At 39.2% G+C, this 17,471-nt stretch overlaps 1 protein-coding gene and 1 non-coding gene across 2 annotated transcripts; both read right to left on the bottom strand.

The window, feature by feature from the left end:
* Positions 1 to 8,153: 8,153 nt before the first annotated feature.
* TOMM20 (translocase of outer mitochondrial membrane 20) lies at positions 8,154 to 16,210 on the bottom strand. The gene is made up of 5 exons (XM_026669432.2): positions 15,898 to 16,210; positions 11,547 to 11,593; positions 10,666 to 10,747; positions 9,861 to 10,003; positions 8,154 to 8,538 (listed from the first exon to the last, which is right to left on the bottom strand). The coding sequence occupies exons 1-5, from the start codon at positions 16,019 to 16,021 to the stop codon at positions 8,494 to 8,496; spliced, it is 441 nt and encodes a 146-aa protein (XP_026525217.1). The 5' UTR covers positions 16,022 to 16,210; the 3' UTR covers positions 8,154 to 8,493.
* Positions 12,563 to 12,702, bottom strand: LOC113413349 (small nucleolar RNA SNORA14). The gene has a single exon (XR_003371049.1). It is a non-coding gene; the product is annotated as a small nucleolar RNA SNORA14 (small nucleolar RNA).
* Positions 16,211 to 17,471: the final 1,261 nt, after the last annotated feature.

Here is a 17,471-nt window from a genome sequence, read left to right as displayed (position 1 = left end):
GGGTGGGGTAGCATTTCAGCTCAGCAATGGAGAGACTTGAAAGATGGTTAGGCTGCGGGTGGCAGACACAATTGCAGTTTGAAGGATTTTGAAAGCCGCCTGCTTTTCAATCACCTGGAATAATATTGCTGAGAAACTCAGCCCTGCATTACAAATATCGGCCAAAAGAACGTTTCCTGGCAATTGTTTTGAGAACAGTTTTCCTCAGAAGTAATTGCTCCTGAGGGGCTTGCATTTACCTAGTGGTTTTTATTATTATTATTATTTTTGGAGAAAGGAGGAATTTTTGCACCACTGTTTCCTACAATAAGACAGGAGTTTAGGAGCGAATCCAAAATACAGTATTCCTAATGGATCATCAAGCCATTTCAGTGTGGACTGCTGGGTGAAATTATCAGTTCATGAAAAATCAAAGGGGGGGGGGGCTGGGGAGGAGGCAACTTTTTTTTACAGGAAAAGAGGAATTAATTTCCCACACAAGAGTGCCACATTGCCCCCTAGTGGCAACCTTTTAGAAGTCGCCATATTTCTCCTATTAAGATTGTGGCTTCTGGAAGGCAGTTATCTTTTTAGAGTTTTCAATTGAGGAAAAAAAAAAACCCAATATTCAATACCAGACAGTGGCACTATGAAAATTAACTTATTCCTGATGACGCTCCCCTATCTGCCCCCTTTTCTGGGGCTAGATGACTTTAGAGGTGTGAAGCAGTGGTGGGATTCAAAAACTTTTTTATCACTGGTTCGGTGGGCGTGGCTTGGTGGGCGCACTTTGCATGCATGCGCATGTCAAAGATGCACTTTGCGCAGGCCAGAGGAGTTCCAACTCACCTCCTGCAGGCCTGCACTCTTCTGTGCCGCACAAAGTAGCTGTGCTTCAAAAGCAGAGGATAAAGGTGAGTATGGGATCCCAGGCAGGCGGGTGGGTCCAACAGCAGAGCGGTGGAGAGATCCGGTTTGGTCTCTGCTGCTCATTGTCTTGGCAAAACTGGGCTGAACTGGTAGCATACCAACCACTGGTGTGAAGGCAGCATCAAGATCTTCCATAAACAAGTAGGTTAAACATAAAGCTTTAAAGAAGCCATTCATTTCAATCCTTTGTTCTGGCACTAGCTTTGGGTTGGATTAGAGGACCTCATAGTTCCCTCACAACTGTAAGATTTTAAGTTTCCAAAAAGCCTCTATCACTCTCTGCATAATGCAGGCTGGTTGATACAAGCTAGTATTTGGAAATACTGGGGTGTGTGTGTGTGTGTGTGTGAAATGAGCCAATACTCTGTATGTAAAGGGAGCTAAAAAGTAATGTTCCAACCTTCCCTAACCTGATTTTCAGAAGTTCCAAAGAGTAACAAGTCATTATTTGCAGCTGTTGTGGCCAATTGTTAGAAATGCATAGCTTCTGGAAAGTTGTATATTAATTCCCCATCCCTTTTAAGAGTAGGTACCATCAGCTCCTATTTCTCAGTAACTCTCCCCCCCTCATACCTGTGTCAAACTAGTATTTGGGCTAAACTGGAGGCATCTATTCTGGATCTAATTTGAATGCATTCAGATGTAGGCATTTTAACAGCTGGGCACTTGAATGCTAGGCTTGCCACATATGATGTTTCATTTGCTTTGACAGTACCGCTCCAGGCAACAGTTTGCTCTTACTCCATCTTCAGCTTTCTAAAGACATGTGGATTAACCGTAGGCAGGGCAGGCTGTTGCAATGGCCACCAGATTCAACTTGCGTATTCTCAGTGTATCATTGCTGGGAATCCTGAAAGGGGATTAACAGGGTTTCTGTACTGTCATTGGATCACTACTTTTATATAATGCTACTTTTTTATTCATTGTGCAACCTGACTGTGATCACTTCCCATTCACTGGCAAATTAGCAGTGAATGCTCCTTGTTCACCTGATAAATCCTTCTAGGAAAAGGCCTTGTGAACCAGATGGACCAAGGAGTGAAGAAGACGTTCATCTTGTACTTCTCACATTCAGTCACTCTTCATATACTTTGATTCTCTAGCCATGCTGATCAGTATGAGGTGTTTTGTGTCACTTTCAAATGCTAATTACATCCAGGAGGCCTTGCACACTCAAACCCACCTAAGATGCAAAGATCTCTCAAAGCCTTGGTTTGATCATGAATACCTTGAAGATAGGCCCAAACCAATCAAAGGTACAAAGATAGCAGACTACAATATTTGCAAAAAATTGTCTTCAAAATGAAAAAAAAAAAGTAGTTTACAAAACTCTACTGAAAAGAAAAAAGCAAGAGGCTCAGGGAGGTAACTCGTAGATTGTTCAGTTTATAAAACAAAAGAATTCCACCTTTTTTGGCACTTCACTGGTCCCTGATTTCCAAACGTCTCTGTTGAACACGCTTGATTGCTTCTGAGGTGCTGGATTAAGTATTTTTACACATTGTGTACAGATGCAATAAAGAGTTAACCCTTGTTGGATCTCTGCAGCAGTGACCTCCTCTCAAGGTGATCAAAAACATTCTGCAATTCAGCAACAGCAAAGCAACCAGAAGAGATACTAGTGGGCCTCATTGGGAGATTCTTCTCCCATGCAAAGTATTTAGCAAATCTCCCTTGCCTCTCCAATTTTACCCACTCCCTGCTACAGGGTTTTGCCATCTTTATTACCAGAAAGAAGATGCAATGGCATCATCACAGTACAAGAGTGACTTTGCCCCACCTGCTGGTTGAAATAGAAACAGACTCACCCGGTGCTTTTATTGTCCTAGCTGGCATGACAAGCTGACCCAACCACTTTCACCTCCCCACTTTCTGGCATTAGCCACTCTCTTGTGGAAAAATAGAAGGGAGCATTATCTTTCTGCTTAGTTTACAAAATGGAAAGCAGGATACCAATTTAATAAATTCTCACACAAGCTGAGAGGAGCAGCCTTTCCTCATAGCTGATAGAAGAGTTGTGTAATTTGCTATAATCACCATCATGGTTTAGCAAGATCCAATACTTTTGCGTAAGATTTTCTCTGCAAGTTCTTGGTTATCTTCAGTGGGTTTCTTTCCTTTCTCTCTCCCACCCCCAGCATGAGTATTTTGGTCTGTGGTTGTAAAATAGTAAACATAAAATAAAAAGGCACATCCATGTTGCTTTCTTAGCAAACAGACAGCTGTAGTCTATCAGTGCTCATCAACCAGTGGGCCGGGGAGCACTGGTGGTCCACAAGAAAATTTTGGTGGTCCACAGAGAAATGTCACCCCCAAAGCACCCCCCAAAACAATTAATCCAGGCTGCACGGAACACAAGGCTGCGCCACCCACATGGCCCATGGGAACACAACGCTTGCATCGCTTGCATTGCGAACAACATGAGGTAGTGAGGGAAGGGGGAAAGGGCGGAGGGGGAACTTGCCCCACATGCCCCACACACCTCGGCCACCGGGCTGCTTCTTTCTGCTTCTTTCTTCTGCTTTTGGTTGCATGCAAGAAAAGCAGCGAGTCTTTCTTTCTCCAATCCAAACTCTGCCACAAATGAGTCTTTGGGACCCTGCAAGGCATCCTGCTCCAAGAGGCTGTGCCGGCAAGACAAATCTCACAAAGACCTCATTTCTGGCAGAGTTTGGGGGAGAGAAAGAAAGACTTCTGCTGCTTCTGTTTCCCTTGCATAAAGCCAAAAGTCTCTCCCCCACTCCCCCAGAACAAAGCTGGAAACGGTATCTTGCAATCCCAAATAAAGAATGATCGATCGGTAGGAAAACGGGGTGGAGAATTTTCCTGCAGACTTTTTGGGGGATTTCTCTGGACTGCGGGATTTAAAATTATGAGTTTGGTGGTCCCTGAGGTCCAAAAGGTTGGCGACCCCTGGTCTACATCACTACAATTTTATGGGACGCTCTAGGATTGGAGTTTTCTAATGACGTCCTAAAACTAACTAGGTTCCATCTTGCTTCACTTTTTCAAGATCAGATAAACCCAGATAGATGCTAGGTATTGGCATCTACTGAAACATAATGCCTGATACACAAAATACTACTTCTACTTTCTATGGGAAAGGAAGATTTGGAGACTAATAACACCTGTCACAACTAGCCTGTGGAGCTTAGATTACTATATGTTTATTCATTATTTGTGTCTTAGCTGTTCCGGTAGTTTGCCATTATGGAAGGTGAAAGTTTAGAAGAAAAACATTTACAGTCCTAGGAGACTGCAGTCTTGTACAATACTTGAGATGCTTGTACAACAGCTGATGACATTTCGTGATTATGTAAAATTTGCTTTGTTAATTGGGGGGGGGGCATTAAAACCATAACACTATCTGAAAAGGCTGCCTAGACCTGAATTCATGGGGATGGATGCTTTGTTTCAGCAAGGTACTTCTTAGTACCTTGCATTCTTGGCAGAAAGGCCTCCTTCAACTTTTGCGAGGGCCAGAGAAGGCAGCCGCAGCAGGCAGAGTGAAGCAAAATGGCCTCTTCACTTTTCCCTTAGAATAGAAATGGCAATGTTGCTTTGCAAAGTTTCTTTGGGTGGATGCTTTGCTTGAATGTTCCTTGCATAGCTGCCCAATTACGGAAGCCACTGATGCATTTCTCTAACTTTATTTTAAGTAATCTAAGTCAGTGGTAATCTTCACACCTAGAGTTATAAAGCAGTGGTGCCTTTGGTCTGTCCTCAATTTCCCATCACTCAGCTTGATTCAGTGATCTTGATTCTTGTATCGTTGAAAAATCAATCTTCTTCTAACCAGCATTATACACACATTGTATAATGATGGGGTGGAGGTGGGGAGCTTGGAAGAAAGACACAAATGGTGCCCTCGTCCACAAAAGGTCGCCGCTGTTGTTGCTCCTGTTGGATGGGATAAGAAGGAACATTCTTTCCTGTGCATGCCTAGAATGCCTCCCAGGAGACTGGAGACTATGGTCGTGTCCCAGCTGGCCTCTAAGTATGGAACAAGCATGTCTTGGCAACCTTTTTATTAATTCCACAGTTGACAGGTTTCAATTGTCCTTAACTATTTCAGTGCTAAAGTATTTCCTCACTGTTGCCAGAAATTCTAAGCATGCCAAATCTCATGTGCTGCGCTGAATGTGGAAACAGTCCAAAGCCTATTACCAGTATTAATTCAATTTATGTAGCCACCCTTTTTACCAAGGTGAAGCTAAGTAGCATACAGAGATTAAAACTACCATGCAGAGGAAAACACACAACCATTATAAGGAACGGCCAATGCTCATGCCAAAGCACCAGTGCCTACTTCAAATCTGAATGCTACACACAATACAATCAAAAGGTTTAATTTGCAAGTACTGATTTTTTGTTCTAAGAAATACTTTTTACTTGTAAAGTCCCAATTAAAAATGATCCGTTATTTCATTGAAATTCCCATAAATCAAAATGTTCACTTTTTACTCTAAAGTTACCTAGCTGCAAGAATAGTAGTAGTCCCATAGCATCTGACTTAATAGATGTTGTTATTGTTACAGTGCTATCTTCCTATTTTGCAATTCTCAACTGTACAGGTATATATGGCAAGTCTAATAAAACCACTTATTATACTTCAGCAATATTTTAGCAAAGAATCTACTTTCACTGAAGAGTTACTATCTGACCTACAGTATATTCTGGCATTACTATCTGTAGGTCAATTCAAAGTACCATTCAGGCAATAGTTAAGAATATTATTTCCATCCCGTGATCTCGAAACTCATTTATACTTAAAATGGTTAGTTCCAAATGATACCCCAACGAAATTCCAAACACTTTGCTCTCCACTACAGCTGCATCACCTGCACTTTTCAAAGGCTCCAATCCTCAGAAAAAGTTTGAGGTAAGAGGGTGCAGAGGGCCAACAGTGAGAAGGGACGGAAAATTCCCACTACAAAATGTTTTGGGCGCCTTTGGTAGCAATTGATATTTTAGTTATTTGGCTTATAATAATTAAAACTATAATGCATTTTAAAATTTATGCAACCTACTGTGTCGAACTAAACACATATCAACCATATACACTGTTCATCCTTGAGCTGTTATTAGGAATTGAGTTGAAATTAAAAAATTCCATTTCAGGAGCTTCATGACATTGAAAGAGATAAAAGCCCCAACTGTCAAGCCAGATTATTAGCAAAGAACATTAAAGCCCAGGAAAATCAACCCTTAGTAGCTAATTCAGATAATGGGTTCCTCAATCTGTGGGCCCAGAAACAAGGGCCAAAAGCAGAAAGGCTGGAGCTTGGAATTGAACAGTAAGCTATGACTTTGCAATACAGAATGTTACGTTTTACAGACTGTGTATGTTTGTTTGGGGACGTGTTTGTATAAGATCCTAGGCTAGAGGGAGCAACTGTTTCTCTCTTTGGAAAGTAATTGCCCATTCTTCCTGTCTTCAATTTTCTTCTTGGCTTGTAACATTATTATATGTAAATCAAAAATATCTTTAAAAATTCCTTTTCGTTCTGGGAAAGGAATCTAGCCTGCAGTATCTAACTCTTTCTGCATATCGTGTTTATGCCCAGTATATTTGTCATTTTCTAGGCATCCTTTATTTTAATTTTATCATATATTACTCCCTTGTTTATTACATAAAGATTTAATCACTGCTACTTATTTTATACTTATTTTAAATCCTTCAAACTGAAAGTTGTTGTTGGCTCTTTGGCTCTCTGTTAGATTTATTGAATCAAAGTATTCCCATATGTACTACTGTATAAGTTCATTCCTTGTGATATATTGATGTTGAATAAGAATTACAGTCTCATTTAGCGTCTCAATGTCAGAGAGAGGTTTAAGATCTCACAGTTTATTAACTTGATCTTGTGCAGCATGGTTATCAGGTTGCTAGCAGTGTTTATGTTATAAACTGATTATGTTATTATCAGTGTTAATGATTATCCACTATAAGCAAAAGGCTTTTGCATCTCAGTCATTACTAATTTTTCTCATTGGATCACTGTTTCCAGACCTTTCAGGATGGATTTAATTGTTCTTCCTTTAAAAAGTGCTAAAATAACAGATACTGGTTGAATGAATTTTCTAGCAAATTAAATTTCAGTGCCTAAGGAAGACTACACAGAATGTGGTGGCTTGGTCCTCTGTTAACAATGGGCCTCCTAACCTTTCTTCCACAGTTCCTGTATTACTGGTCAGTTTGCTAAGTATGCAGCTACCAGCCATTTTACTCTTTGCTCCTGATTTCCTTGAGAAGAAGTAACATGTACAGACTTAAGAGATCATAAAAAGTCTGAAATACTTGTTATGCTGTACAGTGTTATGCAAGAAATAAAATCTGATTTCTAAATTTTGTGGTAAATCCCTGGACAAGTTGCAGCAGATGGTTGAATAATTAAAAGTCAAATTCCTGCAAACAGCAGAAAAACAAATAGTAAAATAGCCGTTTTTAGCAATTTACAGTTTTCTATCACAGAACTCAAAATGATTGTGATAAAAATGGAGTAAATAAATAAGCCTGAAATAGGTTTGTATGCAGAAGGTCTGGGAATCAGTTCTGCTTCGCAAAATGGAGTTCCAGGCTTAGTATTCTTTAGAAGTAATTTGGTAAACACTGCCTACCAAAGGGCAGTGTCTTTTGTACTGCCCTTTGGTAGGCAGTGAGCCTGAAATCTGTTGGTGTTCTTGTACAGAGTGCAGGGAAATTATTACAGTTGCCACTATGAAAAAAAACTGGTGGTAAATTCAATGTGTAATTCAAAAGTGGCTTTCATTTCATTTTCATTCAGATGCCAAGTCACATATTCCTTCAGCCAGATTTTTAATTCCCAATTATATTGTTCTACATTTATTACAGGAAAGCAACCAATATCTAATATGATTATTTTAATGTGGCTGAAAGACCCTCAATTAATTTACGCCTAAAATCAGGATGTCATTTTATGTGTGTGGATAACATGATAATAGAGATAGACAAGTTCTATCTGTCAAATCCAGGAGGCGGTTATCTTAATTCAAGATGATGTTACTTTCAGGTACCTTGATCTAAAAGACCCTAGGCAGCTTTCAGAGAATGAAGGAAAATGTATGACATTCTAATAAAAATACAATTAAATGTCAGGTCTACTGATTTCCCTTTCTGAGTAACAAGCATAAGAAATTTCCAGGAGATGCTGACATCTGTTGACAATGTCCCTCACCCCCATCCCCTTTGATTGCTGAAAAAGCAGGCTTACACATGAACGTACGAGGTACATCTTTAATGCCTTAGCTTTGTTTTTTTCAAAAATGAGCATGGGGTGTGCATATTTTAACTTTGCAGTCTGTGTATATACAACTTTATTTGCATTGACGTTAATGATATTTTTATAACTCAATATGATGCATTTATAAAATGAGTTTATCAAAATACATTAATTTAATAAATAAGTCCAGCCAAACCACCCTACTCAAGAGTTAAAATTAACTTTGGCAGGCTTAAATGTGGTACATAGTCCATCATGTCTATTATGCTTATTCTTTTACTCTTCCCTACCCCTGGATGCTCATCTTTTGACTAAGGAAGTGGCATTCCTGACAGATTTCTCATTCCACATCATCTTCAGCCAAGCATTGTGCACTTACAATTCTCTGCAAAATAAAATATAGGAACTTTAAAACTGTTAATGGTATATTTCTCCAGTTAAGCATATTACTGAAATCAGTTACAATTTCTAGCTTTTAAAAAATCAACCTCCCTCTGCCTCAAAAATCAACATCAGTAAGTAGCAATATTTAATATGCAATTAAAAGTATTTAGAGAAATAATGAACCAAGGCAAGCAAAGAATTACAGATTGTTATGGTTTGCTGTAGCTTATTTGTAGAGGCAGACGAATTAGTTATACCCAAAATACTTTTCTGACAAGACAAACTTTTAAACAATCCTGCACACTGATGTTTCTTAGCCACATGGCTCACAATATGGATCCACTGGGCACATTTTAACTAATAAACCATGCTCTGAACCAGGGGTCTCCAACCTTGGCCACTTTAAGCCTCCCAGAACTTCTCCGAGTTGAAGTCTGCCAGGCTTAAAGTGCCCAAGGTTGGAGACCCCTGCTCTGAACAACTACTGGAAACAAAAATTTATTCAACTTATTCAGAAGCCTTTCTAATTTATAATAATCTGTGGTAGCTATTTCACTTTTAAAGTTCCTTATTGTGCAAAACTAAAGCAAGCACACGTGTGCCAGGAAAAGAGCGGATATATTTGAGTATGTTTCTTGCAACTATTGCAAAAAGATCTAATACAAACTCAACTACTTTATGGGTAAATTTTATATATCCAACAACCTCTAGTAATCTATATTAAATATATTTCTTAACAGCCTGAATTTTATCTCAGCCTTTCTCAAATGTTTTGGACGTGCCCAATTTTGCTTCGTTTTTACTTGGGTTATTAACTTTATTCACAGTTTCTTTAATAAATTTAGTTCACAATTAATGTATAGGACATCAAACCACAATCAATGTATAGGACATACAAACTGATGTAAAATCTAAATTTAGTTAATTTTTTCTCACAGCCATTTATAAAGTTATTTCTTATTTAGATGGAAATGCTAAGAGTTTCAGATAGGGAAAACTAAATTATGTCATGTCAAAATATTTTTAAAAATTGTTTTATCACATTCAAGTTACAGACAAATGTGAATTATGATAGAATGCTTAGCCTCTTTATAAGAATAATTTATAAGCATTGTTAGTCAAATGTCAGTTCTGAGATGCAACTGGACTGTTTGAAAGGAATAAGCTGTGATCACTACATATATCCTAATTTTTTTCAGTTCTGGATTTGATCTTAATGGATTCAACAAACAATTCTGATGAGATCAGGTGAAATAATAATAATTATTAATAATAATAATTACTAATTCTATTTCAAAAACCAAATGATAAAGATTTTCCTACCTGACTAATTGTAGGGAGTTTAGTAAGAAGCATTTGGAAAACTGGTGGTGGAAGAGTCTGTTGGAGAACTTGTAGTAATTGCTGGGGTTGTCCACAAACAGCGATGGCATTTGTCAAGTGATCAACACCTTTTTCATATTCTCCTGAATAAAAAAAAAACTATATTATAGCAACTAAAGATCAGGCATAATGACATTTAATGAAGATTTGAAACTATTCCGTTAGGTAACAATATTTAAAAATTCAACAAATTATTTCAACCAATGAAATAATATATCTGCATCCCACATCTATAAATTTATGAACAAAAAGTACCCAAAGTTCAAATCACTACCCTAGAATATTCAGGCTTTATTCTGTTAGTGGTATTCTTGATTTATGAGCTATTTTAGACAAATTTAGATAGAAAAACAACGTACAGTATATTAAAATAACATTTCAAAGATGCAGCTGTAAATTTAGAATTCTATTATTTTTACTTTTTTTATAACTCCCAAAAAATAATTTGTCCTGCAATCCCTGTGCCCTGGGATTGAGTATCCTGAATTTAGTTGAATTTATCTCCAAGTGGGTTAAGATTAAGGGTTAAGCTTTGCTAATCAACATTTATGATAATTCTATACAAATAGGAAAAAAGTCATCAAACGCAATAGAGATGGATTACATTTGTAGATATACAAAGAACATGCAATTATTTTACCTTCCAAAGCACTGGTTTCAGTAATAAGCATTTTTTTCTATTAATTTTATATTCCTAATGTGTCACATACAAATTAGCAAAAAGATTTGCAAAAAATGCAACAACCTTGTGCTAAAAGTTCTTCTCCCAACTGTATCTCTTCAAGAAAGAATTTTTGAACTGCTTCAGCATCTTTCAAATCAGGCAACTACAAGAACAACATCAAATCAAATATTTAAATATCATAGCAAAATCTCCCACCCTTCCCATTATGCTTTTAAATATAATAAACTTCAATTTCCAAAAAGTTAATAATACTAAGAACTTTTCAAGAATAAAGAGAAGTTTACAAGGAATATTACATTCCATTTTTTTTTACAAATTTTTATAAAAGTAAAAATAAAACCACATCTAGAAACCCCCCTATCAGTTTCTCAATCCTCACAATTGCTAGAGAAATTAGCTATCATTTGTGAAGTATGTCATCCCACAATATGCCATGCTAGTATACATGGATCAAGAGAAATATCCATAAAAGAAAAATAGCAGGAGATTATTTGCCCCTCCCCAGCAGCTCCTGAATGGGCTAAGATGGATTGGGAGCTCGAAAGGAAGGAATGCTTGCTGAAAAACTAGTTGAAGGATCTTCGATGGAAAAGGGGAAGGGAAAAAAAGGAAAGTCATTATTCTTGCTTCTCCAAAATTAGGGCTATTGGATGTATGCTACAAATGGTTGATGGTACAATAATTTCAAGTTAGAGGTCACTTTGAAAAAAAAAATTATTGTATTCATTCAAATATTTTGTATCAACCTACTCCAGAAATTCTTGATGATTATCAGGAGATATAAAAATGAAGAAATAAACCTCAGCTCTAACAAAATACAAGAAAAGTCATCTAAACAAACCAGTAAGAATAAATTAAATATAAGATCAAGCCAGTATATTCACCTTAGCCCCAAAGCCTGCCAGTAGAGCATATATGCAACATAAAAAACATATTACTACCTTAGAAAATCCTGCTCTTTCTTTGGCAAGCTTCTGTTTCTTTCTTCCTATAGATTAAATAAGGATATATTGATTTTCAAACAATCATGCTACCGTTCTTGCACTTCAGAGTAACTTTCAGAATGGAGGTCCCCACTTCATAGATTTCCGTACGTACCATAGCAAAGAACATAAGGGAGATATGCAACATATTACCTTTCACATGTAGAATAATTATTCTTCAATTATGCAAAGTTGTATCTATAGGTCACTTCCTCAGCTCACTCAAGAGTCAATGATAGATGTTATTAAAATATTCCCATACAGATAGTCTTCAAATCATGACCATAATGGATCAGAATTTGTGATAAATGCCCATGTGATCACTTCACTTATGGCTACACTATCCCTACTTTCTCCCGATGCAGTTGTTAAACATATGGGTCATTAAACAGAAATAGATGGAAGGGTGCTGCAGTTTTCCTGCAGTCAGTCATAAGTGATCATGGGGGTGCTAAGCAGCTGTAATTTCAGAAGCAGGTCATAAGTTGCTTTGGGGGGGGGGGGGCTGCCATAACTTGCTAAACAACCTGTTATAAGTCAACAACTATCTTATCCTATATATATTTCTCTTATTTTTTTCTAGCACCAAGAGACTTGTGTATTGCTTCTTGTGTGTTACAAAACACCAAGAGTCTTTTGAAATTTGGTGGTTATACATAGAAAGACCTCAGGAGTCCAATTTTAATCAAATGCTGTACTTAAGCTCATCCATAAGCTCTTCCACATAGGTTATAGGGAGACTACCAGTGATAGAAATATCACATAACCAGGGAGTTTTCAACATTGTGATCCTTGCATTAATTGCAAGCTAATTGTTTCTTCTTATTATCATCTATTGCAAATTGCTTTGGAGAAACATTTACTTTGAAGGTATAAAACTCATCTTAGGTAAACAGGATATTTTCACAATCTGGGGCAAAGTTTTTACAAGCAACCTTTTTTATTAAGGGAACACATAACAAAGGACATTGAGTACTTGTTGAAGAGCTGAAATAATGCAGAATTACAAAATAATACTGCATTTTGGATAACTCTACTGGTTGTTGTTTTTTGCATTTCTCCTTATCCTGGAAGTTATTATTGAAACAGTACCAGGAGGGTTTTGAGAATGCATTATATAGCATGACTCTACAAGCAGGATTTGTAGATGCTGCAACCTAACTATCAAATATTAGAAAGTGAAGGTAACTATAGCATATATGTGGAACTTTATCAAAAGCAAGAATCTTCCCCTTCAGATTTCTTTTTCCAAGACACACAACCTTCTCTGGCACCTGCATGGCCAAAGAATATGTTGGGGGAATAACTATTGTGTAGTTTAACTATTTTTCATTTGCATGAAGAATGGGGACATAAAATTTGGTCTTGTTTCCCAGTGACCAGCTTTTGACCTGAATTAGCATTTAGCCATCAGATTTAGGAGCAATGATAGGATATGTCATTACGATGTCATTTTAGTGAATGGTTAAATATTTTAGAGGATTTTCTATGAATACAGAAGATATTTGCAAAGCAAATCTCCAAACATAAAGCAGGCTTCTGAAATGTAATTGGAATATATTACATATTTTACAGTAATAAAATTTATGTTCCATATTTAATTTTACAGCTGGACACATCTCTTTTTCTGGGGAAATACTATGTGATTAAAACAACCTTGGACATAAAATTCTTGCACATACATTCTGTCTCTGCATATTACGAACATATATGCTTATGTGTATACAAATGTCAGGAAATATGTTCACAGCAGTAATCACTTTTGAGTTTTCTGACTCTCAAAGTTGTGACTGACTAACACTAAAGGTGAAAGAAATTTTGATGAATGAAATTTCTAATTAAGCAAGCACAGAGAGTGAATAGGAGTTTGACAAAAGAGTTTGGATGGGCACAATCATTATTGGTAGGAACTAACAAAACATTATTAATCCAATCAGATCTTCTTTTTATACAGTGATCTGTTTAGCTGATCATGGGAATATAATAGACGTAATGTACCTTGACTTCAGTAAAGCATTTAGCAAAGCTTTCTGTGACATCCTCAAAGAGAAAATGGCAAAACATGGGTTAGCGTATGCTACCATTAGAAAGAGAGCTGGCTGAACATCATACCCAACAAGGGTATGTCAATGGCTGTCTGAGGAGTGGAATGAAGTGTTTGAGGTGTATTGCAGGGCTCCATTCTGCATGTAGTGTTGTTAAATATATTTATAAATACCTTGATGGAAAGGTAAGAAAACATCAATACATTATTTGTCAACAATATACATTTGGGGAAAGGGAAATAGCAAATTCCTTGGTGGACAATATCAAAAATCCAGAAATTTTATGTCAGGAGGAAAAAAAATGCAAAAACCTTATTTTGCATAGGAAAAATCAAGTACATGAATATAGAATAGGGAGATCGTACCGGGCGACAACACCTATATAAAGGATCTGGCCCTGTTGATGGATCAGAAGTCAAACATGAAAGCAATACAATTGCTTATAAAAAAGGAAAATGCAATTTTGGGTTGCAATAAAGTTATATAAGATCAAGATCAAATACAGGTAGTCCTTTATTTGGGACAAGAATTAGGACAAGAATTTCCGATGCTAAATGATGTGGTCAAAAAGCATAATTTCATACGACTGCATGGCTTAGCAACAGCAATCTCTCCCCTTTGGTGTTAATCAAATTCCATCAGCCAAAGATCCGCCCGAATCCAAGTCATTCTGGGCTTGGTCCCTCCCAGGCCAAGCCTTGATTCTTCCAAGGTAAGAGACTGTCCCCCTTCAATTTCCTATTCCCTCAGTCTCTGCCCTTTTGGCTTCGCACACCCTGCCTTGCAGAGTGTACGGGCAAGCAACCCTAGTATCCCGCAGCTCTGGGGCTCCTTGCTATGCTGTGGCACAGGAGTTCCTTTGCATGTTATGTTTTGGGGGCTGAAAAAGCCAGACCCCCAGTGCCGCATGAAGCCTCAGCCCAGCATTACACCACAAAGCTGCAGCCACCTCAGGAAGCCCCAGCTACAGCACTCCAAAGCCCCTGCTGCCCTGCACTCTATCACTCCAGCTGACCTTCACCATATTCTTGCTTCACTATTAATGGGCACATCCAGCCTGGCCCTTCCTGAGACACCTGGTCACATAAGGCCATCTTCCCCGTGTCTTGTGAGGAAGCTACCACCCGTGATCTGGGAAATAAAGAGTCTCATGTGGCCAGCTCACAACTGGCCAAGCAGAGCATGCCTGGTCAGCACCAGGAGCAAGATGGTGGATGTCAGCTGGGGCCATGGAGGCCAAAAGGCCGTAAATCAGGAGAAAAAGGCAGGTGGGGGTGAGTTGAAGTGGCCCTGTGCTTGTAAGTAAAAGGAGGCTGCCAAGTACCCTAATTTTTACCATGGGACAGTGGAGGGAAGTTCCTTTGTTCAGCACTGTTGTAACTTCAAGTGGTCCCTGAATGAATGGACCTTGTAACAATTCATTTTTATATGCATTGGTTAGACCAGGGGTCTCCAATCTTGGTGACTTTAAGCCTGGTATACTTCAATTCCCAGAATTCCCCAGCCAGCTTTGCTGGCTGGGGAATTCTGGGAGTTGAAGTCCACCAGGCTTAAAGTCACCAAGGTTGGAGACCCCTGGGTTAGACCACACCTAGATTAACACATTTAGTTCCTGGCATGCAATTTGAAGAACATTTACAACTGGAGTATGCCGAAAGGAACGCAACCAAGACTGAATAAAGGGTGCCGAACGAGAGAGAGAGAAAAAACATGGTTATAGGTACTGGGTATGTTTAGAAGGAAGAGAAGATTGAGGCGAAGCATAAGGGGACGGGGAAAGGAAGCCATTTTCTGGGGTGTGTGAAGATAGTCAATTTGTGAAGTTAGGGCTGGACTAGATGATCTCCAAGGTATCCTTTCACTTTTACACTTTCTGAGGTTCAATCTCTTCCCTGCGCAAGCACATGAAAGGTTATGAAAACCCAGGGCAGCGGGATACCCTATTTGCACCGAGTTCGCATTTCTGGGGCTCCGGTTCCTCCTCCAGCCACGGTTTCTTCTCTGGCAGGGGCCCCTCACTATGGGAAAGACGAGCGGCCGTTAAGCCGAGGAATTCCTGGACCTTGGAAGCCCCTAATCAGGGCAAGGGAACCGACTCTTCAAGGCTTGCCCGAGGAATGACCCTCCGCACGCCGAAGGGAAAGGGGAGGGGGAGGGAAAAAAGCACTCGGGTCGCGAAAAAGGCGACTGGGAAGGAGGGAGGGAAGCGCGAAGTCCGCCCTCGGCGGCGGGGCACACGAGGGAAAAGAGGCCGGAAGACTCACGTTCCCGCAACCGGTTCTTGAAGTTGGGGTCGCTCCTCCTCTTGCGGTCGAAATAGATGCAGTAGCCGATGAAAAGGGCGCCGCAGACGCCAGCGGCGATAGCGCTGCTCTTGCCCCCCATCATTTTCTACCTTTCGCGCCCGCCTCGCGGTTTCCCCCAAGGCACCTTGGCCGGGCACGCAAGGAAAAGGAAGGCCCGCCTCGCGCAGGCACTTCCGTCATCAACCGGCGACGGCCAGAGGCTCACTTTGCCTAAGGGGCGAGCGCTCGAGAAGCGGAGGCCCGGCACGCGTCCTGTCTACAGTGCGCCTGCGCACGAGGCTCCTCGATCACCCTCCTTAGGCTTTCTGTTACGCACACGTGAAGGAGTCGAACAAGGTTCGGCGTTAACTGTTAGGAAAATGGGTTGCGTAGACGGGCTCATTCAGAAGTTAATTGTCTTTATGGAATTGGTCTGGACAGAAAGCGTGCAAATCAACCCATTGCTATCTACCGTATCAGCATTAAGTCGAAATAAACGTGTAGAAAGTTAGCACCCACATCTCTCCTAGAAAATTGAAATATCCTAGGAAATATTAAAAAGGCAGAATATTTCCCCTAAAAAGAGTAGAAACTCAGAAGCAGAAACTCACCTCAGAAGTAGAAACTCACCCCCACCTTTGTTAATGGTGGGCCATTAAGGCCTGAGCCAGAATACTTTATATAACAAAGATCTCCAGGTAAAACTATAGCAATTGCCCAAAGCCCTTTCAATGCATTATCATCCAGCAAGGCTCAACCAAGCCTGGAACTCAGGACAGCCTACAAGTTGCCCCTGCATGGCCCCATGGGAATCGGACAACAAATCAGAATACAAGCTCCAATTCAAATCCCAACAAAGGTTATAAAACCTAGGCACTCAGCATCTCAGCCTTCTTGACCTCTTCTCACCTTGAAGCATGTGATCATACTTTTCACTTTGGAGCTTCAAGCCATGTGGTCCTGCTGCCCATCATTAAACTATCTTTCCAAATAGCCTCCATGTTTCCAGTGTCTTTTTCCCCCACTTGGAACTGAACCCAGAAGGATTTTTCTTTCAACAAATGCTAAATGATTTTTTCTCAGAACCTATCATCTGTAATAAATAGGAGCATACTAACGTGGACGGACAGGAAACCTATTTTAATTTTGTCAGAACCAGGCCATAATTTTACGTTTTCTTAGAAACCCCGAGATAGACGTTTTATTAGAATACCCTGATCCCTCATAGCAATTACAATAAAAGTCCTGCTACAAGATGCATGCTTTCTTCATGTGATGAAGAAAAAGCGGCAACTAGATACTAAAAATACAAGCTTTGAAAAAGGCAGAAAAAATATCTATTGAAACAAAATTAATATAGGTATAATCTGCTTTTTTCCAGGGGGGGAAAGTCTCTAATCTTACAATTCTGACACCATTAAATAAATCACTATCAGAATAATCTGTATTTTTAAGACTCAACATTGAAATACTTGATACTGTACAATGCTTCTTAAAGATTTGAAAACTGCAGTATTAGATACTAAATGAAGACTGAGTTAAATAGCATTTAT

This window comes from Notechis scutatus, chromosome 1, assembly GCF_049901735.1.
Source record: "Notechis scutatus isolate UNSWTSFEM ecotype Mainland chromosome 1, rNotScu1.2, whole genome shotgun sequence".
Classification (NCBI taxonomy): Eukaryota; Metazoa; Chordata; class Lepidosauria; order Squamata; family Elapidae; genus Notechis; species Notechis scutatus.
This window is presented reverse-complemented; position numbering and strand designations above follow the sequence as displayed.

What these genes read in the sequence shown, in the direction of transcription:
- TOMM20 (XM_026669432.2), bottom strand. Translation starts at nt 16,021, where the DNA reads ATGATGGGGGGCAAGAGCAGCGCTATCGCCGCTGGCGTCTGCGGCGCC. An exon ending in CAAGAACCGGTTGCGGGAAC is followed by an intron (nt 11,594 to 15,897) that starts GTGAGTCTTCCG and finishes TTTAATCTATAG; the next exon opens with GAAGAAAGAAACAGAAGCTT. An exon ending in AACTCCCTACAATTAGTCAG is followed by an intron (nt 8,539 to 9,860) that starts GTAGGAAAATCT and finishes TTTATTTTGCAG; the next exon opens with AGAATTGTAAGTGCACAATG.